The sequence below is a fragment of the Nicotiana tomentosiformis genome, chromosome 3 (genome assembly GCF_000390325.3).
Source record: "Nicotiana tomentosiformis chromosome 3, ASM39032v3, whole genome shotgun sequence".
Lineage (NCBI taxonomy): Eukaryota > Viridiplantae > Streptophyta > Magnoliopsida > Solanales > Solanaceae > Nicotiana > Nicotiana tomentosiformis.
The window spans coordinates 102479927-102504973 of NC_090814.1; the positions used below are offsets into that span (position 1 = coordinate 102479927).

Below are 25047 nucleotides of genomic sequence, written 5' to 3' on the forward strand. Positions count from 1 at the left end.
CCAAACGTAAGACCAGGAGTCGAGCCGATATGATTAGTATTTTGCAATTCTATTTCGTGTGTGTTTTTGGTTTCATTATGCTCCTATCTTTTTTTTAAAAAAATCTTTTTTATGTCTTATATAAATTTTATGTCTTTGAGGAGTTATCTTAATTTTATTTCTTGACTTCGATACTGATGTGCATGATTCTCTAGTCTCTTCTTCGTGTAAGTGTAAGGAATCATAGTTTCATCATGCATTTTGGGTATACTTTTTTTCTCTTTTTTGTTGGATGAAAGAAAAGTTCACCAAAGAGAATCTGAGACTGCAAGGCTGAAGAACAATTTCATATCATAAGCAGCCCAGTGCACGAAGTATCCCGTGTTCACGCAGGGTCCTGGGAAGGGCTACACCCAAGGGCTTGGGGTGTGATGTAGGCAGTCTGCCCTAATGCAAGCATCAGTGGCTGATTCCACAGTTCGAACCCGTGACCTATAGATCACATGGAGACAACTTTACCGTTGCTCCAAGGCTCCCCTTCAAGAAGTGAAATTCTGTAGCTCCACATTATACCGGTTTTGAAAAAGTTACTCATCAAGCCGAAAAACAACTATTCTTTTTCCTGTGTTTCTCATGCCAGAAAACAAGCTTTGATTAGTTGATGCGATTTGAGCACATACTAGCCATTACAAGTAATATAATCTAAAGAAGATGTGGATCCCATAAGAATTAGGTTTTATATATACACACACACTATCAAAGCAATGTTGTTATATGTATGAGAAAGCACGGGAGAAAATATGTTATTGATATTGGATGATAAATACAATACAAGAGGTCCCTATTTATAGCTATACACTACAAAGAGATATTACTCCTCTTCCAATGTGGGACAAGACTACATTATACATATCTATAAACTAACACTCCTCCTCAAGCCGGTGCATACACATCATATGTACCGAGCTTGTTACACATGTAACTAATACGAGAACCAGTAAGAGACTTAGTGAAAATATCTGCTAGTTGATCATTCGACTTTACAAACTTTGTAACAATATCTCCTAAAAGTATTTCTTCTCTAACAAAGTGACAGTCGATCTCAATGTGTTTAGTCCTCTCATGGAACACTGGATTTGACGCAATATGAAGAGCAGCTTGGTTATCACACACTAGTTCCATCTTGCTGATTTCTCCGAACTTTAACTCCTTGAGCAACTGCTTGACCCAAACTAACTCACACGTTGCCATAGCCATGGCCCGATATTCGGCTTCGGCGCTAGATCGAGCAACTACATTCTGTTTCTTGCTCTTCCACGAGACCAAATTACCTCCTACTAGAACACAATATCCAGACGTAGAACGTCTATCAAAAGGTGATCCTGCCCAATCAGCATCTGTGTACCCAACAATCTGCTCGTGGCCTCGATCCTCGAATAGTAATCCTTTGCCTGGAGCTGACTTTATATACCGAAGAATGCGAACAACTGCATCCCAGTGACTATCACAGGGAGAATCCATAAACTGACTTACAACACTCACCGGAAAAGAAATGTCAGGTCTAGTCACTGTGAGGTAATTCAATTTGCCAACCAACCTCCTATATCTCGTAGGGTCTCTAAGAGGATCCCCCTGTCCAGGCAGAAGCTTAGCAGTCGGATCCATAGGAGAGTCAATAGGTCTGCAACCCATCATTCCAGTCTCCTCAAGAATGTCTAAGGCATACTTCCGCTGTGAAATAACAATACCTGAGCTAGACTAAGCGACCTCAATACCTAGAAAATACTTCAATCTGCCCAGATCCTTAGTCTCAACCCATCATTCCAGTCTTCTCAAGAATGTCTAAGGCATACTTCCGCTGTGAAATAACAATACCTGAGCTAGACTGAGCGACCTCAATACCTAGAAAATACTTCAATCTGCCCAGATCCTTAGTCTGGAAGTGCTGAAAGAGATGTTGCTTCAGATTAGTAATACCATCCTGATCATTACCAGTAATAACAATATCATCAACATAAACCACTAGATAAATACACAGATTAGGAGCAGAATGCCGATAAAACACAGAGTAATCAGTCTCACTACGATTCATGCCGAACTCCTGAATAATTGTGCTGAACTTACCAAACCAAGCTCGAGGGGACTGTTTCAAACCATATAGTGACTTGCGCAATCTGCACACACAACTATTAAACTCCCCCTGAGCAACAAAACCGGGTAGTTGCTCCATATAAACTTCTTCCTCAAGATCACCGTGGAGAAAAGCATTCTTAATGTCTAACTGATAAAGAGGCCAATGACGTACAACAGCCATGGACAAAAAGAGACGAACAGATGCTACTTTAGCCACGGGAGAGAAAGTATCACTATAATCAAGCCCAAAAATCTAAGTATATCCTTTTGCAACAAGACGAGCCTTAAGCCGATCAACCTGGCCATCCGGGCCGACTTTGACTGCATAAACCCAACGACAACCAACAGTAGACTTACCTGCAGAAAGAGGAACAAGCTCCCAAGTGTCACTCGCATGTAAAGCAGGCATCTCGTCAATCATAGTATGTCGCCATCCTGGATGAGATACTGCCTCACCTGTAGACTTAGGGATAGAAACAGTGGACAAAGAAGATATAAAAGCATAATGTGGTGACGACAGACGATGATAACTTAAACCAACATAGTGGGGATTAGGATTAAGTGTGGATCGTACACCTTTGCGGAGTGCAATTGGTTGACTAAGCGGAGACAAGTCCGCAGTAGGTGCAGAATCTGATGCGGGGCGTGAATCACCTGGGCCTGATGCTGGATGTGGACGACGATGATAAGTCAAGAGTGGTGGAGCTGCAGAAGGTTGAACTGGATTATGTGGAGGAACTAGAGCTATAGGTGGTGGAGCTACAACCGGAGCTATAGGTGGTGGAACTGGAGCTATAGGTGGTAGAGCTACAACTGGAACTATAGGTGGTGGAGCTACAACTGGAGCTGTAGGTGGTGGAGCTGGAGTGACTGAATCTCCAAAAGATGAAACTGGTAGTACCTCAGAAATATCTAAGTGATGACCCGAACCTGTGAAGTATGATTGGGTTTCAAAGAAGGTAACATTAGCGGACATAAGGTACCGCTGGAGGTCAGGAGAGTAGCATCGATACCCCTTTTGTGTTCTCGAGAAACCCAAAAATACGCATTTAAGAGCACGAGGAGCTAACTTATATGTTCCTAGAGTAAGGTTATGGACAAAATGTTTGATGAATAATCCCATGAGATTTCATAAACTGCTGAAACGGGGAAGACAAATACTCTTGGGCATTATCACTACGAAATGTGCGAATAGAAACCCCAAATTGATTTTGAATTTCAGCGTGGAAGGTCTGGAAAAAAGAAAACAGCTCAGATCGATTTTTTATCAAAAATATCCAAGTGCACCTGGAATAATCATCAATGAAACTGACAAAGTAGCGGAATCCTAAGGTGGAACTAACCCGACTAGGACCCCAAACATCTGAATGGACTAAAGTAAAAGGTGACTCTGCTCGATTATCAAGACGCCGAGGGAAATGGGAGCGGGTATGCTTACCGAGCTGACATGACTCACACTCTAGAGCTGACAAGTGAGATAAACCAGATACCATTTTCTGAAGTTTTGACAAACTGGGATGTCCCAACCGTTTATGTAATAAATCTGGTGAATCAGTAACAGGACAAGTTGTAGAAGGAAGACAAGATGTGAGTCCATATGATTTAGCAAGGATAAGGTAATAAAGTTCGTTTGATTCACGCCCGGTACCAATGATCCGTCCTGTACTGCGTTCCTGTATAAAAACATAGTCATCAAGAAATAAAACAGCGCATTTAAGTGATTTGGCTAAGTGACTAACAGCAATGAGATTAAAAAGACTATTGGGAACATAAAGGACTGAATCTAAAGGTAAGGAAGGAAGTGGGTTTGCTTGACCTATTGCAGTTGCCATGGTTTGAGACCCATTGGCCATTGTGACTTTTGGAAGAGATTGAGAATACGAAATAGTAGTGAAAAGAGATTTGTTACCAGAAATATGATCTGATGCACCCGAATCAATGACCCAAGACTTAGAGGATGAAGATTGGGAGAAACAAGTCACGGTATTACCTGTTTGAACAACAGAAGCTATCTCAGAAGATGTCTGCTTACATGCTTTATACTGAAGGAACTCAATATACTCTGCTAAAGAAACCATCCGACTATTCAAAGCATCGATTCCCATGTCGCTACAATTTGTAGTAGTATGGTTAACTTGAAATAGTGGAAATAAGTAACTCCTGTGAGAAAACTGAAGAAATAGCTTGAAAAACACTGTTTACAGCAGGAAAATAGAACACTTTCTGTGCGGGAAACACTGTTCACGCTGGAAACACTGTTCACGCCGGAAACACTGTAGCTCGCCGGAAAATTCCAAAGTTGTCGGAATTTGTTGTAACCAGGATGGATAGACTCGGAATTCCTTTGCAAGCAAGTTGTCCTGAAGAAATATTTTCAAAAAATGGCCAGAAAGGTCACTGTTCACGCCGGAAAAATATAAAAGTGGCCGGAATTTGATTTGAATTAGATGGGTAGGCTCGGAATTTTGAGGAGAGCACACTGTCCTGAAGAAGCTTCGCGAAAAAATGGCCGGAACCCTCGCCGGAAAAGTTGTTGCCGGCGCGTGGAGGAGCGTGGCGGCTTTTCTGCCGGATAAAATTTCAGGGGTTGGTAGTCGGAGGGTGATCTACCTCGTGGTGGTGTTGGTTTTAGCACAACACCGACAAAAAGTGACTTTCACTTAGACAAGCCTTAGGTCACCGGAAAAATTACACGATGACTAAGTTCTTTCTTCCCGGTTAACGCTGGAATGACGCACAACGATCTTTTCTCACTAATGCTCTGATACCATGTGAGAAGACACGGGAGAAAATATGTTATTAATATTGGATGATAAATACAATACAAGAGGTCCCTATTTATTTCGAATCTTCTAGTAACACAATATCCATCCTTGGGCCAGCTGAATTATGTGCTGAACGAAACCGACAAACTTGAAGTCAACCAAATAAGTCATATACTCAAATACAGAACAAGAGAGAAACCACATAACATGACTAACCAATTGGTATCACGCCAGCAGCCATGTATTCAACTACACTTATGCCAAAGTGCCCATCTGTCATGGAATGGATTCCAGCTACAGCACCACCCAAAAGTGTGACCAAATCACTGCACCAACAAAGATTAAAAAACAAAAATGAAGATTTTTCACCATGGTAATCATGTATTAAATTGATGGAAATGGATAATCTACCAAAACATTTCACATTCTATGTCTAAACACAGAGCTAACAGAACTACCAAGATATCCAATCCAGTGGGGTAAGCAATTTACACGCATGCATAAATATATTTCCTCTTTGTGTATTACATTACCTGAACACCAGATGCCCTGTCAAAGCGGAAGCTGCGGGTTCGAGCCCCGTAAGTCCCGATGGATCCAATAAATATATCAATAAATCTCTCCCTTTTTATGAATTTTATGAAGGGGACCGGGGGCAGAACTTCATTGTCAAAGCATTCCTAGAGCTCCTCGTAAGGCTTGTTGGAAAACCCATTGTCGGACTTGATTAATCGCCCTTTGTTGTTCAAACTGAATCGTTTCGTTTTTGTAATTTTCTAATTGTTCCAAAGTCTTATAAGTTGAATTAATCAAATTCAATTTTTCTCGTTCTATTTCGGAGTATCCATTCACTCAAAACTGCTCGGCTTCGGTTTCTACTTTCCGTAAGTGAGAACGAGCCTTTTCGAGTGCAATTTTTATTTATTTTTTCAAAAAGCACTCCTCTTTTTTCATTATTTTTTCCGGGGGGGGGGAGGGCTGCTAGCCGACGCAATAAAATGCCCATCCCTAATGAATAGCTTCAAGCAATTAAAGAAAAGTTGTGGTCCTAAAAATTCAGTAAAATCATGCCTTGGAGTTAAAGAATTTCAGACAAACAAAATGGAGTTGTACCACTAACCACATTCAGTTTAATAGCTAGGTCCTTCAGATTTTGCAACCTTTTCTCATCTGCTGCATTCCTACAACTACCCACTAATTGGATAATCGGCCTTGGCAGATCTTGGTCTAACTTCTTGATGGCAACTGCAAATGCCTCAAGTTGGAGAGGGTGTGCCTAACTCACAGAAAAACCAAGTTTTACAAGAGTTCAATATTGCAATATACCTTGAAACACCTGCAAAAGTATGGGTACCTTGATTTCTACAAGGACCACACAAAAATGCCTATCTTCTCTGGACGGAACTGAGCCACAGATACTATCTTCGGAGGCTTCATTGACTTTTCCAGTGGAAGCGCCTGTCAAGAGCAGTGTCAAGTTTTTTGTTTATATTTGCCATGCAAAAATGCAATTGCTTACCATCCATCCCAGACTGAACAGAAGAATTAATAAGACCTTCTAAAAAAGGAATACAGTAATTTCCCACAATATTCAACAAAATCACGAGTCATGAAAGTCCAAATAAGGATTGAGAGGAGAAATTTGTCTGAAAGTTACACTCAGTCCTACTTTCGTCATATACTTCATTAATGCAAAAATGAAGGACAGCACAATAGTAAAATTATTAACCACAACTTATTAATTTAATCAAATCTACAGAAAAGAGGGAAAGCATAAAAACTTTAGGCGTCAGGAGGAGGAAGAAGGATTATATTAACACCAAAAGAGTTAAAGAATACAGACCTGAAGCATTATCATATTCAGTCCCTTGGATATATAATTATGGAAGACCCACTAATGCATCTAGATGTACACTTTCATGGAGAAGTGGAATAACATCTTGCCATTATATCTTCTTACGACTGCCAGTTAGTGAATGACCACATTAATTTGGAAAAAAGATACGCATACATGTCACAAGGTCAGCTGATAAAATTGTTAATATTAGTAGGTGTGAGAAGGCACGGGAGAAAATATGTTATTGATATTGGATGATAAATACAATACAAGAGGCCCCTATTTATAGCTATACACTACAAGGAGATATTACTCCTCTTCCAATGTGGACAAGACTACACTATACATATCTATAAACTAACAATATGCATTATCTGAGAGTTCGATTTGGTAGTGAAAAGGTGGATCTACGACAAGTGAAATAGTTTACTCACACTTGAGATGAACGGAGTCAAGGTTAAGAAGTTTATCAATGGTAAATAATGTTCTGAAATCTATTTCACCTAATGCTCAAATCTATGGTTAATAAGCATAAACTACACTTAATTATTTCTCTAAAGTAAGTTTGTCCTTTTGAGATACAATTGGCAATTATGAATTTTCTAAGCTTATAAGTTCTCCTTGGGAATTTATATCCGTAGATCCTTCACAATGCAAGAAGCACCATCACACTAGCTTTCTTAAAATGGTAACCGTCATATATATGCAATGTCCTTTCCGCTGGATTGCCTATTCTAGATACTTTTGGTTCAAAGACGCCATTTCAGTTTAGATCTTAAAACTTGCATGCCACACTGAAGATCTGGCTTCAACACGACTCCATCAACATACTTTGGGCTCTCACCACATTTAACATAGATATTGCATATAACAAGTTTCACAAGCATAGATATACCATTTCATGAAAGCTGTTAGTTTACAAATATGTATAGTGTAGTCTTGTTCCATATTGGAAGAGGAATAATATCTCCTTGTAGTGTATAGCTATAAATAGGGACTTCTTGTATTGTATTTATCATCCAATATCAATACCATATTTTTTCCCGTGCCTTCTCACATGGTATCAGAGCATTAGTGAGAAAAGATCATTGTGCGTCATTCCAGCGTTAACTGGGAAGAAAGAACTTAATCATCGTACAATTTTTCCGGTGATCTAAGGCTTGTCTAAGTGAAAGTCACTTTCTGTCGTTTTGTGCTAAAACAAACACCACCACGAGGTAGATCACCTTTCGATGACCAACCCCTGAAATTTTATCCGGCAGAAAAGCCGCCACGCTCCTCCACGCGCCGGCGACAATAACTTTTCCGGCGAGGGTTCCGGCCATTTTTTGGCGAAGCTTCTTCAAGACAGTGTGCTCTCCTCAAAATTCCGAGCCTACCCATCTAATTCAAATCAAATTCCGACCACTTTTATATTTTTCCGGCGTGAACAGTGACCTTTCCGGCCATTTTATGAAAATATTTCTTTAAGACAGCTTGCTCGCAAGGGAATTCCGAGTCTATCCATCCTCGTTACGACAAATTCCGACAACTTTGAAATTTTCCGGCGAGCTACAATATATTGTTTTCCTGCTGTAAACAGTGTTTTTCAAGCTATTTCTTCAGTTTTCTCAGAGGAATTACTTATTTCCACCATTTCAAGTTAACCCTACTACTACAAATTGTAGCGACATGGGAAACGATGCTTTGAATAGTCGGATGATTTCTTTAGCAGATTATATTGAGTTCCTTCAGTACAAAGCATGTAAGCAGATATCTTCTGAGATAGCTTCTGTTGTTCAAATAGGTAATACCGTGACTTGTTTCTCCCAATCTTCATCCTCTGAGTCTTGGGTCATTGATTCAGGTGCATCAGATCATATTTCTGGTAATAAATCTCTTTTCACTACTATTTCGTATTCTCAATCTCTTCCAAAAGTCACAATGGCCAATGGGTCTCAAACCATGGCAACTGCAATAGGTCAAGCAAGCCCACTTCCTTCCTTACCTTTAAATTTAGTCCTTTATGTTCCCAATAGTCCTTTTAATCTCATAGCTGTTAGTCGCTTAGCCAAATCACTTAAATGCGCTATTTTATTTCTTAATGACAATGTTTTTATACAGGAACGCAGTACGGGGCGGATCATTGGTACCGGGCATGAATCAAACGGACTTTATTACCTTATCCTTGCTAAATCACATGGACTCACATCTTGTCTTCCTTCTACAACTTGTCCTGTTACTGATTCACCAGATTTATTACATAAACGATTGGGACATCCCAGTTTGTCAAAACTTCAGAAAATGGTATCTGGTTTATCTCACTTGTCAGCTCTAGAGTGTGAGTCATGTCAGCTCGGTAAGCATACTCGCTCCCATTTCCCTCGGCGTCTTGATAATCGAGCAGAGTCACCTTTTACTTTAGTCCATTCAGATGTTTGGGGTCCTAGTCGGGTCAGTTCCACCTTGGGATTTTGCTACTTTGTCAGTTTCATTGATTATTATTCCAGGTGCACTTAGATATTTTTGATAAAAAATCGATTTGAGCTGTTTTCTATTTTTTAGACCTTTCATGCTGAAATTCAAAATTTTGGGATTTCTATTCGCACATTTCGTAGTGATAATGCCCAAGAGTATTTGTCTTTCCCATTTCAGCAGTTTATGAAATCTCATGGGATTATTTATCAAACATCTTGTCCGTACACATCTCAACAAAATAGGGTAGCTGAAAGAAAGAATATGCATCTTATTGAAACTGCTCGTACCCTACTCATACAATTTCATGCTCCGTTGCGTTTTGGGGGGATGCAGTTCTTACATCTTGCTATCTTATTAATCGTATGTCATCTTCAGCTATCCAGAACCAAGTTCCATTCTCTGTCATGTTTCCCCACTTACCTTTGTTCTCTCTTTCACCCCATATCTTTGGAAGCACTTGTTTTATTCATAACCTTACTCCAGGAACAGATAAGTTAGCTCATCGTGCTCTTAAGTGCGTATTTCTGGGTCTCTCGAGAACACAAAAGGGGTATTGATGCTACTCTCCTGACCTCCAGCGGTACCTTATGTGCGCTGATGTTACCTTCTTTGAAACCCAATCATACTTCACAGGTTCAGGTCATCACTTAGATATTTCTGAGGTACTATCAGTTTCATCTTTTGGAGATTCAGTCACTCCAGCTCCACCACCTATAGCTCCATTTCCACCACCTACAGCTCCAGTTGTAGCTCCACCACCTATAGCTCTAGTTCCTCCGCATAATCCAGTTCAACCTTCTGCAGCTCCACCACTCTTGACTTATCATCGCCGTCCACATCCAATATCAGGACCAGGTGTTTCACGCCCCACATCAGATTCTGCACCTACTGCGGACTTGTCTCCTCTTAGTCAACCAATTGCACTCCGCAAAGGTGTACGATCCACACTTAATCCTAATCCCCACTATGTCGGTTTAAGTTATCATCGTCTTTCGTCACTTCATTATGCTTTTATATCTTCTTTGTCCACCGTTTCTATCCCTAAGTCTACAAGTGAGGCACTATCTCATCCAGGATGGCGACATGCTATGATTGACGAGATGTCTGCTTTACATGCGAGTGGCACTTGAGAGCTTGTTCCTCTTCCTGCAGGTAAGTCTACTGTTGGTTGTCGTTGGATTTATGCAGTCAAAGTTGGCCCGGATGGCCAGGTTGATCGGCTTAAGTCTCGTTTTGTTGCAAAAGGATATACTCAGATTTTTGGGCTTGATTATAGTGATAATTTCTCTCCCGTGGCTAAAGTAGCATCTGTTCGTCTCTTTTTGTCCATGGTTGTTGTACGTCATTGGCCTCTTTATCAGTTAGACATTAAGAATGCTTTTCTCCACGGTGATCTTGAGGAAGAAGTTTATATGGAGCAACCACCTGGTTTTGTTACTCAGGGGGAGTTTAATGGTTGTGTGTGCAGATTGCGCAAGTCACTATATGGTTTGAAACAGTCCCCTCGAGCTTGGTTTGGTAAGTTCAGCACAATTATTCAGGAGTTCGGCATGACTCGTAGTGAGGCTGATCACTCTGTGTTTTATCGGCATTCTGCTCCTAATCTGTGTATTTATCTAGTGGTTTATGTTGATGATATTGTTATTACTGGTAATGATCAGGATGATATTACTAATCTGAAGCAACATCTCTTTCAGCACTCCAGACGAAGGATCTGGGCAGATTGAAGTATTTTCTAGGTATTGAGGTCGCTTAGTCTAGCTCAGGTATTGTTATTTCACAGCGGAAGTATGTCTTAGACATTCTTGAGGAGACTGGAATGATGGGTTGCAGACCTATAGACTCTCCTATGGATCCGAATGCTAAGATTCTGCCTGGACAGGGGGAGCCTCTTAGAGACCCTACGAGATATATGTGGTTGGTTGGCAAATTTGAATTATCTCACAGTGATTAGACCTGACATTTCTTTTCCGATGAATGTTGTAAGTCAGTTTATGGATTCTCCCTGTGATAGTCACTAGGATACAGTTGTTTGCATTCTTCGATATATAAAGTCAGCTCCAGGCAAAAGATTATTATTCGAGGATCGATGCCACCAGCAGATTGTTGGGTACACAGATGCTGATTGGGCAGGATCACCTTTTGATAGACGTATTACGTCTGGATATTGTGTTCTAGTAGGAGGTAATTTGGTCTCGTGGAAGAGCAAGAAACAAAATGTAGTTGCTCGATCTAGCGTCGAAGCCGAATATCGGGCCATGGCTATGGCGACGTGTGAGTTAGTTTGGGTCAAGCAGTGGCTCAAGGAGTTAAAGTTCAGAGAAATCAGCAAGATGGAACTGGTGTGTGATAACCAAGTTGCTCTTCATATTGCGTCAAATCTGGTGTTCCATGAGAGGACTAAACACATTGAGATCGACTGTCACTTTGTCAGAGAAAAAATACTTTCAGGAGATATTGTTACAAAATTTGTAAAATCGAATGATCAACTAGCAGATATTTTCACTAAGTCTCTTACTGGTTCTCGTATTAGTTATATGTGTAACAAGCTCGGTACATATGATGTGTATGCACCGGCTTGAGGGGGAGTGTTAGTTTACAGATATGTATAGTGTAGTCTTGTCCCACATTGGAAGAGGAATAATATCTCCTTGTAGTGTATAGCTATAAATAGGGACCTCTTGTATTGTATTTATTATCCAATATCAATAACATATTTTCTCCCGTGCCTTCTCACAAAAGCAAAAGTGAAGATCTATTAGTTAAACCTTAGATTTAAGCAAAAGGATTCATTTATTCCCAACTTAAATAGTGTTAACACTTACCATTATAGAGTTACAAAGAATCATGAAAAATTCAAAAAGAGGGAAAGAAAAAGAAATGAAGAACTAGAACAGAAAGCTTTGTTCTCAGATATTCCTCCCTGTAAAGTTCCCAAGAAGTCTGAGGACCTTATATTATGGAAGTTGAAATGCATGTTCCTCAAGGGGGCAGAAAGTTCCCAAGAAGTCTGAGGACTTTATATGATAAAAGTTGAAAAATTTGGTGCAAGTTGCAGAACGGCCTTCTTGGCGACTTTATGCTGCTTTGGTGTTGAATTTTGATACAGGGTCATTGAATTGCTGTGGCAATTCTTCAGTGCTGAAAATAAAACCTTTTTCTTCCTAGTTTCTTCCTGTGCCGCAGCAGCTAAACTCATAGTGCTGCAGCAGTGTGCTCTTCTGCTTATACTCTTCTTTTTTGCTCAATCTTGTAATTTTTCTTCTCTCCTACATAATTAAAGTAATCAAGTCAGAAATTTACACAAGCATTAAAAACCCATCTTTGATTGAGCATCTCTTGGCAGAATAATATCAATGCAATTTCATCCGATCATGAGCCAACCCAGGAGCTTTATACATTGCATTCACTAAGTTACTTGTGTCACTTAATGTGGAAATTATATTTTTCGACCCATAATTTTTAAATGGCGTATTTACAAAGCAAATTAGTACACTGGCTGGCAATCAAGTCCCGAGTTATTTTCTATTGGAAGTTGTTTTCACAATTGCTATCATCGGAACGGGACTCCTACTTTTTGCACTCCTGATTGGAAATATGCAGAGCTTTCAGCAGTCTCTAAATCGCAGGTAGATTTTACTATTCTAACTAAACTAGATCAGTTTTTGTGTATGCCAAGGAGGCCTATTTTTAATGAAATGTATTTAATGATTGTGAATAATCATGTTTGCTATTCAGTTTTTCTGTTTAGGAACTGCTACTAGTTAGCAGAAGAAATATATTGTGAGGGAGTGTAACTATATTAATCTGCCACAAGAGTTATACATAAGTATTTTGTAACTATTTCTCTCAACTGAAACATGACGTCTTTTCCTCTTCTCAAGAAAAAGATTAGTTATGTGAGGGAAATGGAAGAAAGAAATCCCTGGAGGAACATTTTTGGATAACAAAACTATTTGGTTGTGTGGAAATTTTGATACATTGTTCACCAGTCTTATTGTATAACATGATTAACGTTCTCTTACTTGAATGTAATTGTTTGATTTGTTAGTATGTCCTTGTCTTGATTGTGCACCACTTTTTGGGCAACCGTTGGTGAGCATTATTTTTCTCTGCAGGAGGTTAGAAATGTCTCTCAGGCGTCGTGATGTTGGACAATGGATGAGCCATAGGCGCTTTCCAGAAGAACTGAGAAGGTAGCCTTTGATGCTCTTGTTTCTTGACATCTAACTTCTATTATCTGAAGTTCTTCTTCTCCTTAAATTACCTGTATAGATTGATTGCATCCCTGGCTTGGGTGTTTGAGGGCATGCCTGATCTGCTATGCATCATCATATCTCACACCTATTTTCCCGTTGTGGAGCCAGGATTTTCACCAAGGGGATTCAAAATATAAAAAAGTACACACACGAAGCTTCCAGGGGGTTTCAATATCTATTATATATACATAAAAAATAAGTTTAACCTTGCATATATAATCTAATTTTCCGTCTAAGGGTTTCGGATGAACCCCCTTGCACTCCCTAGCTCCGCCCATGCTATCTTCATACTTCATTTGTTCTGGACCCCAGTCAAAGCTTGAAGTGAAACACTTAAAGTTTCTGTTTCGACTCTGTATTCCACTGTCTAGGATATCACAGTTAAAGAATTATTAAGATTCTATTTATTTAGCTCAATCTGGCTTTATATTCTGTATGTTTAGTCATGTGGGTTGCCAGTGCAGGAAGCTCAAATTAAGTATATTTCTAATTGATTTTTGATAAGAAAATGGATCTTTGGCTTAACTCAACCCCAATAGCTAGCTTATGAGGTGAGGATTTCTCAATACTATATAAAGAGACCAAATATCCACATCCACACGATGAGGGAACTCAAACCCCAACACCTCCCCCTGCGCGCGTGCGCGCGCACACCCAGGATGGGACATCTAGATTGGGGCCTAACATCTGGTAAACCATGAATTGGTATTGCTTGGCTTTGATGGGATGATAAGAAAATGGATCTTGGGACTAACTCAACCGAAAAAGCTACCTCATAAGTTGAGGATTGCCCAATACTATATAAGGAGACCAAGTATCCACACCCCACTCAATGTGGGAACTCGACAATTGTTTGATGTAAATTTTAGTTTTATGAGATGTTGCATGGTTATTACTTGTCTAAATATCTAACTAAGTTAATAGTCCTTACTAACTTATAATCATATCCTTGATAGATAGTCCTCTCTGGCTAGTGAGTCTTATAGTTGGATGTCCAAATACACTTTTATTGTTTAACTTAATTAGAGTTGAATTTTGAGAATTAACAGAGAAAGGTTTTCATGCCCTTGTGAGTTTTAAGGACATAAAGTTCATTCTTCCTTCTCCACTTATTTCAATGTGCACTTGTCTTGTTTCCCTTCTCTTGTCCTGCATCCTAAGTGTTACACCTATTGGAGCTCTCTGTAATCTTATGTAACTCCATCTGCGTCCCAAGTATTACACCCATTGAGTTCTCTGTAGTGTTCCATATTGTGAGGACATTTCTCCTCACAATATCCAGTCTTTTCTCCACATTGGCTGGTAAGAGGAATAGTTACATCACATAAGTTGGCATTGAGTCCAACACACTGTTGATCGCCCAGAAAGAGATTGACTTTTCCATCATGCTAATCTTTTCTCACATCTTTGATCTTTCTATTATTCCTTGCTATATTTCCTGTGGCTTATACCCAAGGGAAGACCCAAATAGCTAGTTGGTGGGGAATCAACTTGGCAGTCCGGTATACCAGCAAGTATTGAAACAGTCTGCAATGGGTTCGCATAAAACATAAAACTTTTTCTCCAATTTACTTTTAGGCAATACTGTGTTGATTAGCACGATTCAATGAAATTTGATTATATTTAGAAGATTGTTGATTAGCATGATTTCAGGAGATTTGATTATATTTAGGAGATTTGATTATGTTTGATTTGATTTGATAGCTGGATTGATTATATAGATTTATTATATTTCCTTAATTAGCAGTAGGAGCTTTGTATTAATTCCCTTGCTCATGGGATGTAAACACACATAGAAATACAAGAAGCTTTTTCTTCTCAAAATCTACATGGTATCAGAGGTATTGCAGCCTTTTTGAGGTGAGTTATCTCCCTCGCAGCACTAGAGTTCCGTTTTTTCAAAGAGATCGAGTTTTCTCTCTTGGTGACGGTGCGCAACACAAACTCCTTCTGGTCATTCTTTCCTGGCCGTTCTTTTCTGTTGGGATAGCTGGAACATTCTGAGCCTATCCCTACCAGTTTTGATTTTTTCGTTCACCGAAGTTAAGGTTCCGTCGAGACAAATATGGTTTCCGGTGAGGCAAATTATTTTTGAGCAATTTCTTCAGATTTCCTTCTGATTGGGCAGAAGATATGGAGACATTCATGGAGACAGTTTCTGGAGAAATCTTGTCTTCAGATGAAATTCAACTTTTTCGTCGCCTCCTAGCCAAACTTGACTCCGCTAATGTTGCCACATCCAGTTATGTGTAATGAGGTACTAACTTTGCTACTCACCTTAATTATTGGATTGTTGATTCTGGTGCAAATAGACACATGACAGGCTCTTCTAAAGGCATTCAAAACTGTTCCCCATGGCTTAAAGGAGATAATATTAAAATAGCCAATGGTTCTTTAACACCTATCTCTAGAACATGTTCTGTCGTTTGTACTCTTAATATTAAACTATCATTTGTGCTTCATGTCCCTGAGTTCCCTGTCAATCTTTCATCTGATAGTGCCATCACCAAAGCTCTAAACTGTAAAATCGAGTTATTTCTCGATCATTGTATTTTTCAGGATCTTCAAATAAGGAAAAGATTGGCAGTGGTAGATTGCGTGATGACTTGTATATATTAGATAGAATTCAAAACTCTGGTCAAGCCTTTTTCAGGGAAATAAAGATATCAACCAAGAAATAATACAGTGACATAGACGATTAGGACACCCATCATTCTTTGTTTTGAAGAAGTTATATTCCGTTTTATTTTCAAAGACTCAATTTGAATCTTTGTTCTGTGATGCGTGTAAATATGCCAAGCATACTAGGAACTCTTATTCTGTGAGTGATAATAGAAGCACAACTCCGTTTATGACTATTCATTATGATGTATGGGGTCTAACCTAAACTACTTCTTTGACTGGTAGTCGATGGTTTGTCACTTTCATTGATTGCTGCACTAGGATGACTTTGGTGTATTTGTTAAAAACCAAAAGTGAAGTTTTTTCTTGTTTTCAGTCATTTCATAAGATGATTTGTACTCAATTTGATGCCAAAATAAAAAACTTGAGAACTGACAATGACAGCGAATACATGGATAAAAGATTTAGTGCTTATTGGAGTCCAGTGTGATTGTCCATCAGACTAGTTGTCCTTACACTAGTACACAAATTGTGGTCGTTGAAAGAAAAAATAGACATTTGTTAGAAGTAGCAAGATCTCTTATGTTCACCATGCATCTACCAAAACCTTACTAGGGGATATTATTGTAGTGGCTGTCTATCTTATCAACAGAATGCCACTTTAAACCCTCAATTTTCAAAGTACTCTGGAAGCTTTAAAGGATAAAAATGAATATACTGTTCCTCCAAAGGTGTTTGGATGTGTTTGCTTTGTACATACTAGGAATTTTGGGAAACTTGATCCTATAGCTATAAAGTGTGCTTTCATTGGGTATTCTCCCGCACAGAAATGTTACAAATGTTATCATCCTTTATCTAGGAGATCTTTTGTTAGCATGGATGTTACCTTTTGAGAATCTGAGCCCTATTTAGTATTACCTCATCACCTCTTCCGGGGGAGAGCAGTAAGGAGGAAGAGGTGATTCTATCTAGTTCCATTACTGGACCTGTTGATGACATTGTCATATGACAAAGTGAAATCAGAGAAAGAATTCAGGGGGAGACTGTTGGGCGTTTGGATAGGCCTGATTTGAAAACTTACTCAAGGAGAAATAAAGCAGAAGCCATCATGCAATCTACTGAAGCTGAATCTTCTTCGACCGGTGAGTTATCTACATTTCCTAATGAGTTAGATGTGCCTATTGCTCACAGAAAACGAGGTAGATCTTGCACCACCAAACACCCTTTATCTAATTTTGTCTTCTATAATTCTTTGTCTCCCTCCTATAGAGTCTTTGCCTTGTCTATTTCTTCTATGTCTTCCTCGGAATTGAAGGGCAGCTTTTAGCATATTCCAAATGGAAGCAAGCTATGATTGAAGAAATGAAGGCCTTGTCAAAAAATGACACTTGGTAACTTGTCACTTCACCACCGACAAGAAGTTGGTTGGCTGCAAATAGGTCTTCACTATGAAGCACAAAGCTGATGGCTCGATTGAAAGAGTCAAAGCAAGATTGGTGGCTAAGGGATTCACTAAGACTTATGGAGTGGATTACCAAAAGACATTTGCCTGTATTGCTAAAATGAACATTATTAGGCTTCTTTTGTCTTGTGCAACTAATCTTGATTGGAACTTGCAACACTTTGATGTGAAGAATGAATTCTTCATGGAGACTTAGTAGAAGAGGTGTATATGGAGATTCCTCTTGGATTTGATACTGCACAAAGTCAAGGAAAGGTATGCAGATTAAAGAAAGCCTTGCAGGGAATGAAACAATCCCCCAAAGCTTGGTTTGACACATTTTGCAAAGCAATAATCTCTTTCGATTACCAACAAAGCAATGCTAATCATACCCTCTTCATATGACATCAAACGAGTAAACTCACTATTCTCATAGTTTATGTTGATGACATAGTAATGATAGGAGATGACAAAGAAAAGATAGTCCGATTGAAGAAGTTGTTGACACATGAATTTGAGATCAAGGATCTAGGAAAATTGCAGTACTTATTGGAAATTGAGGTTGCTAGATCAAAAAGAGGAATCCTTAATCTTCAAAGGAAGTATATTCTGGGTCTCTCAAAAGAAACTGGTATGACAGGTTGCAGACCCGCAGAATCGCCTATTGAAAGCATCACAAATTACAAAGCGTAGTTGGAGAGTCCGTTGATAAAAAGAGATATTAGAGGTTGGGTAGAGGACTCATATATCTCTCCTACACTAGACCAGACATATCCTATTCATTTAGCCTGGTGAGTTAGTTCATGCATGATCCTCGAGATCCTCATATTCAAGCTGTCTTTTACATTTTGCGGTATGTGAAATCTGCTCCAGGGAAAGGTCTACCTCTCCTCCAAACATGATCACCTCCAAATAGAATCCTTTACGTACGCGAATTGGCTGGATCTATAGATGACAGAAGATCTACATCCGGTTATTGTATGCTCGTAGGAGGAAACTTGGTTACTTGGAGAAGCAAGAAGCAAAGTGTAGTTGTTAGATCAAGTGCGGAGGCAGAATATAGAGCTATGGCCCAGAGTTTTTGCGAACTGCTTTGGCTACAAAAGCTACTAGAGGAATTGAGACTGTGTGAAAAAGGAAAACTTTCCTTGTACTGTGACAATAAGGCTGCCATCAGTATAGCTCATAATCCAGTCCACTATGACCGAACAAAGCATGTGGAAATTGATTGACACCTCATCAAAGAAAAAAGTTACAACTAATGTCTTGAGTTTGTTTCATCTGCCGTTGGAAAAACAATTAGCTGATGTGTTTACCAAAGGTCTCAACAAGCGAACTTTCCATACATTGAGTTGCAAGTTGGGCATGTGCAACATCTTTGCACCAACTTGAGGAAGAGTGTTGATTAACATGATTCAACGAGATTTGATTATATTTAGGAAATTGTTGATTAACATGATTTCAGGAGATTTGATTATATTTAGTATATTTGATTTGATTTGATTATATATATTTATTTTATTTCCTTAATTAGCATTGCTCATAGGATGTAAACACACATAGAAATACAAGAAGTCTTTTCTTGTTCTCAAAATCTACATATTGTGCTTTAAAACCAGTTGCTATCAGCCTTAAATGCCTTATTTGTTCCATGCCATCATATAATACTAATGTATAATCAGCATACACAAACGTAAGATTTCCATATTGTTGGTCTTGCTGCTAGCTACTTTAAAACCCCTTATCCAACCATTATGACTGACTATTCTTTTCATTCTGCTGAACTTCATGACCAATAGGAACAAGAAAAAAGAGAAAGGATCTCCTTATCTAATACCACTTTGTGAAGGGAAGAAGCGCATCAGAAAAATCTTACCGCGCTGATACAAAAGAATATCCATTTGATCCATTCCCTTCCAAATTCCATGCTCTTAAGGACAATGCAGTTGGAAATCCCAGTTCACACGGTCATATGCATTTTCAATACCAACTTGCATGGAATTCCAGGCTATTTACTTTTTAGTCTGGTATTTGCACACTCATTAGCTATAAGGCAAGCACCCATGATCTGCCTCCCCTCAGTTAAATCCATCTGATGTCTATCAACCAACTTGTGCATCACCTTCAAATCTTTCAGTCAAAAGTTTGCAAATGATTTTGTCAAATTTGGACTACCCTTTCCACCTCCGAGTCTTGGATAGCTATTAAATATCTAATGATATTAAGAATATCAAAAATTGTATGGACAAAACTATTGTACTTTTGGAAATTGAGTAACGACTGTATCTCTACTTCTAAGTGAAAGACTCCGAGATAGATTGATTCTAGTTGAGCTGTAATGCGAGGCCATTTTCCTAAATGGACCACACTTAAGCTTCCTATTAATTGTTCGAGAAATATAGAAGAGGTTGTCATTGTATTTCTTTTATTCTTGCAAATTAAAGCATCAGCAATATGATCAATGTTAATCCAAAATGAGAAACTACCATGTGTCCTAGAAATGAGCTTTTATTGAAATCTTTCTCACTACTGCACTACAAGGAAACCTAAAGGCATGATCCTCTCCTTTGTAGGCGAGTTCTTGAGGCAGAGAGATATAATTGGGCAGCTACCAGAGGGGTCAACGAAGAAATGCTACTAGAGAATCTTCCCGAAGACGTTCAAAGAGAGATACGGAGACATCTTTTTAGATTCATCAAAAAGGTTAATTCCACTGGACTATCATTTGGATCATTTTTCTCTTTATTCTTTTATTCCTCATGCTTTTTATAGACGAGCTCACTTGCAGTACATATATTGTGATGGAATCATTGAGTCTAGCCAATCAAGGTTTAGATTGTGAAACATTTCAACTTTTTGTTAATCTAGTTTAACCAAATTGAACTGACAAGAAAAAAGGGGCTTCCTGGTTTGGGTTAGATTTAAGTTGTTTAGCCTTCCCCAGCATGGAAGAGATTCATTGATTGGAAGCTTGGAACTTGTAAATCCTCTGGTTTGCACATCTGGTTTGTTACGATCATTGTTATTTGCACAAATAAATGTATAATTGTTTGTAAATTATGTTCATCCTGAATAAATCCTCTGGTTTGCACATATCGTCTCAAGTTTAAGATAATGGTGTTTTCACCACTGTTTCAAAAAAATTCAAATAGATCCTTTGTCCTGCACATTTACTCGAGTCTGCGATTGATGGTGCTATTTTGGCGAGAACTGTATGACCCAAGTATATTAGTATAGAAGAACCACATAACATGCAATCATATTTTATTCTTAGTAGGAAGGATGGGTAAAGGTGGTGAAGGAAGAGGGAAGGAAGATGCATTCCTTGAGATGTGCTTTGGAAGGATAACATTGTACTGGCACAAAGAATGCTTTTGATGTGAGATCTAAGTGAGGTGATGGTGTGATGCTAGGGAGACAATGCAATGATGATAGTAACCAGAAGTAGATAATAGAAGAAATAGAACAAAGAAGTTAATTTTATTGGCAATAGTTTGTGCAAGAATCTTAAACACAATTACACTAATAAAATTGTTTGTACGGAGAGGACAAGGCTCCAAATTAAGTACTTTTACTTTTGATAGAACATGCCTCAATAACTAGTACTAAACTACTAATTACATATTTATAGAACCACATAATAAGATAAGATCAGACAACTAAAAACTAGGAATAGACTAAACTGCTGGAGCAGTTCCAGGCAGCAGTTGTTGGTGGACAGCTTCATCAGATGTGCATTTCAAAAACTGCAGCAGTTGTACTTCATCAAGATTATTCAATTCTTTATCCTTTTGCTGATACTTTCTTCTTTCTTCTAGAATAAGTCTTTAGAATTGGGACTTTATCAGTGCACCCCCCCGAAAGATGCCTTGTCCTCAAGGCAGAAAGAAGGAAATTGAACAGCAAGCAGGTCATAGTCTTCCCAACTAGCCTCTTCAATAGGACGATGATGCCATTGAATAAGTAGTTCCAGAGTTGGCACTCCAGATTCTTTCACCCAACGATGCGATAAAACTTTTTCAGGTTCCAACATGAGTTTCAATTCACCCGAAAGTGGTAAGGGTGGTGGAGAGGTAACATCAGAACAACCACGAGCAGGGCGAAGCAACGAAACATGAAAAATGGGATGAACCTTGGATGTTTGAGGCAACTGCAATTCATAAGCAACATGACCAACTTTGCGCACAATTTTGTACGGGTCAAAATATCGAGGAGAAAGCCTCTCATTAGGACGTTTGGCAAACGAAGGAAGACAGCATCACCCACATTAAAAGATAAGTCACGCCGCTTGGAATCAGCTTAAGATTTCATCCTGGATTGTGCCTTCAAGAGATTGGAACGTAGTAATGTTAACATCTAATCTCGCTCCACGAGCTGCTGTTCAAGGTCAGCAATTTTAGTTTCGCCATGACCAAAGGAATGCAAGGGCGGTGGCTCTCTTCCATACACTATCTGGAAAGGGGTCATATTGGCTGAAGAATGGTAACTAGTATTGAAAGAGTATTCAGCCCAAGGTAGATACCGAAGCCATGATTTTGGCTTGTCGTGTGCAAAACAGCGCAAATAAGTTTCAAGGCATCGATTGACCACCTCCGTTTGACCGTCAGATTGGGGATGATATGAAGTACCCATATGGAGACGCGTGCAACTAAGGCGAAAAAGTTCCTGCCAAAATATACTTGAGAAAACAACATCACGATCTGAAATAATGGAGCAAGGTAAAGCATGCAATCTGACAATTTCTTTACAAAAAAACACCAGCCACTGTTTTGGCAGTAAAGGGATGAGATAAAGCAAGAAAATGGCTGCATTTGCTAAACCTGTCCACCACGACAAGAATAGTATCAAAGCCATTAGAAGGAGGAAGTCCAACAATGAAGTCTAAGGAGATATCCTCCCAGACTCTGTTAGGAACAGGCAGAGGTTGTAAGAGACCAGTTGGAGCTAATGTTTCATATTTATGTTGCTGGCATATCAAACAATTCAGGACAAACAACTTAACATCATGCTTCAAACAATGCCAGAAAAAATTTGCAGATACTCTTTTGAGAGTTTTCAAGTATCCTTCATGCCCTCCTGTTGGATAATCATGCGCCTCTGCTAAAATCTTGGCTTTGAGCTCAGGATAATCGGGAATAACTTGGCTTTGAGCTCAGGATAATCGGGAATAACCAGCCGAGATTTGTAATAAAGATGGTTAGCAGACAACGAAAAATCTGAATAAGTTGAAGGATCAGAAGAAAGTTGATCTCGAATCTGCTTAGTATATGGATCAGCTTCAATTGCTTCTCTCAAATCACTGAAGTCTAATGGAATAGGCATCACCAAAGTAAAAAAAATCAGCATGTTGAGGGCGACGGGATAAGGCATCAGCTCCTTTGTTTTCACTTCCAGACTTATAGACAATAGTGAAATCAAAAGGCAACAATTTAACCAACAATCGCTGCTGTTAAGCAGTAGTCACCCGCTGATTCAAGAGGTATTTGAGGCTGCACTGGTCAGTAGTGACAATAAAATGCCGACCCAGAAGATAGTGCTTCCATTTTTGCAATGCAAGGACCAAAGCCAATAACTCGCGATCATAAATAGATTTAATTCGAATAGAAAAGGAGAATCCCTTACTAAAATATGCAATAGGATGGTACTGTTGCAGTATAATAGCCCCTACTCCATCAGATGAAGCGTCACACTCAACTGTAAATTGCTGAGTAAAGTCGGGAAGACGAAGCACCGACACTGATGTCAAGATCCTCTTAAGATGTTGAAAAATCTCTTCTACCTTTGCATTCCATAGAAAAACATCTTTCTTGGTCAATTCTGTTAAAGGACGAGCAATGATCCCATAGTTCTTAACAAACCGCATGTAATACCCTGTGAGACCTAAAAAACCGCGAAGTTCTTTGACATTTGGCATAGGCCATTCCAAAACAGCGGATATTTTGTCCGGATCCACGGCTACTCCATCTCGGGAAATCACATGGCCCAAAAATCCAACTTGGGATTGTTGAAATAGACATTATTTTGGATTAACAAAAAAGAAATTGACGGATAGAAGATGAAGGACTGTTTGCAGGTGTTGTTGGTGTGTTTGAGGGTAAGGACTATATATTAGTATATCGTTCAAAGAAAACCGGGACGAATTTTCTAAGATATGGCCTGAAAAGATCGTTCATGACAGCTTGGAACGTGGATGGTGCATTGGTGAGCCCAAAAGGCATTACAAGAAATTCATAATGGACTAAATGAGTACGGAAGGCAGTTTTATGGACATCATCAGGTTGGACTCGGATTTGATGGTATCCTGAACGTTGATCAATTTTTGAAACAATAGTAGCTCCATGTAACTCATCAATATTGGGTATGGGATATTTGTCTGGTACAGTGATTTTGTTAAGGCTACGGTAATCCACACAAAACCTCCAAGAATCATCTTTCTTTTTCACTAACAGAATCGGACTAGCAAAAGGGCTTGAGCTAGGACGAATGAAACCGGATTCTAATAAAGCAGCAACTTGGTTCTCAATTTCAGTCTTTTGGCTATGTGGGTAACGATAAGGTCTTATGTTTGGACGTTTAGAATTTGGTAACAGAGGAATAACATGGGAATATGCTCTTGGTTCAGAAAACACACACTGAAACTCATCTAAAAGTGTCTGAATTGGATTATCCGGATTCTCTGATAACTTGTTAAAAGATTGGAGGGAAGCCACATTGGAATTCGCCTATCTCACCCCTTGCAGTTTGTAGCGTTTCCCTTGCCAATTGAAAATTATGAACATATCCTTCCAGTTAGCTTGAATAGTGTTAAGAGAAGCTAACCATTTGATACCAAAGACCAAATCAGCCCCTCCAATTGCAAAAGGGTAGTAATCCTGAGTGATGGTTAAGCCTGGCAACTGAATTTGAAGATTCCGGTTTTCTTTATTGCAGCGTATGATGTCCCCATTCCCTATCTGCACACCAAATGTTGGAACAATTTCTATTGGAAGTTTATGCTCTTCTACAATGGATTCAACCACAAAGTTATGCGTGGAACTACTATCCACAAGTATTAAAACCCGTCTCTGGTTGATTGCACCCTGAAGCTTCATTGTAGTACCAACTGAGTGTCCCAAAATGGCATGAAATGAAATTTCAGCAATGTCAGTTTCCTGAGGTTTGCCACCGCTGGTGGCGTTGACGTCATCAATATCATCTAATTGATCTCCTCCTGTAAGTCCATGAGAGATAGTTTCGTAAATTTACCTGGAACAAATTTCTCGTGGCAATGATAACAAAGCCCCTGTGCCATGAGATTTCTCCTCTCGATATCCCATGTTCCTGTTTGAAGTGGTTGGGAGGCTGCTGGGTTGGTAGAAACACTGCTTCGTGAATTTTGATGTGCAGAGGAAGAAGCAGCATTATTCTGGGTATTTTTAATAGAGTGCAATGGGTTTTGTATAGTTGGTCTACTAGTTGGGGTCCAATTAGGCCCTCTATTGCTGCGAATTGGGCCTAATTTATTTTCAAATTCAAGTGCCAAACTCATTGCTTTGTAAAGTGTTCTGGGCTTGT

At 39.2% G+C, this 25047-nt stretch overlaps 2 protein-coding genes and 1 long non-coding RNA gene across 5 annotated transcripts in view; 2 read left to right on the forward strand and 1 right to left on the reverse strand.

Moving 5' to 3' along the window:
* Positions 1 to 25047, forward strand: part of LOC104104991 (long chain base biosynthesis protein 2a) — a 142432-nt gene that overhangs the window by 44559 nt on the left and 72826 nt on the right. The gene's annotated exons all lie outside the window — the stretch shown is intronic.
* Positions 1 to 25047, forward strand: part of LOC104109588 (probable cyclic nucleotide-gated ion channel 20, chloroplastic) — a 58015-nt gene that overhangs the window by 7642 nt on the left and 25326 nt on the right. For both annotated transcript variants that reach the window (XM_070197357.1, XM_070197356.1), the window contains exons 8-10: positions 12655 to 12800; positions 13290 to 13367; positions 20067 to 20196. In XM_070197357.1, coding sequence (XP_070053458.1) covers positions 12655 to 12800; positions 13290 to 13367; positions 20067 to 20196 — 354 coding nt within the window. The remainder of the gene's footprint in view (positions 1 to 12654; positions 12801 to 13289; positions 13368 to 20066; positions 20197 to 25047) is intronic.
* On the reverse strand, positions 4943 to 6452 carry LOC117272953 (uncharacterized). Of its 2 annotated transcripts, XR_011414888.1 has the most exons (4): positions 6232 to 6452; positions 5998 to 6153; positions 5094 to 5203; positions 4943 to 5006 (listed from the first exon to the last, which is right to left on the reverse strand). It is a non-coding gene; the product is annotated as an uncharacterized lncRNA (long non-coding RNA). The 2 variants fall into 2 exon arrangements; XR_011414887.1 differs by having other exon boundaries at positions 5998 to 6452.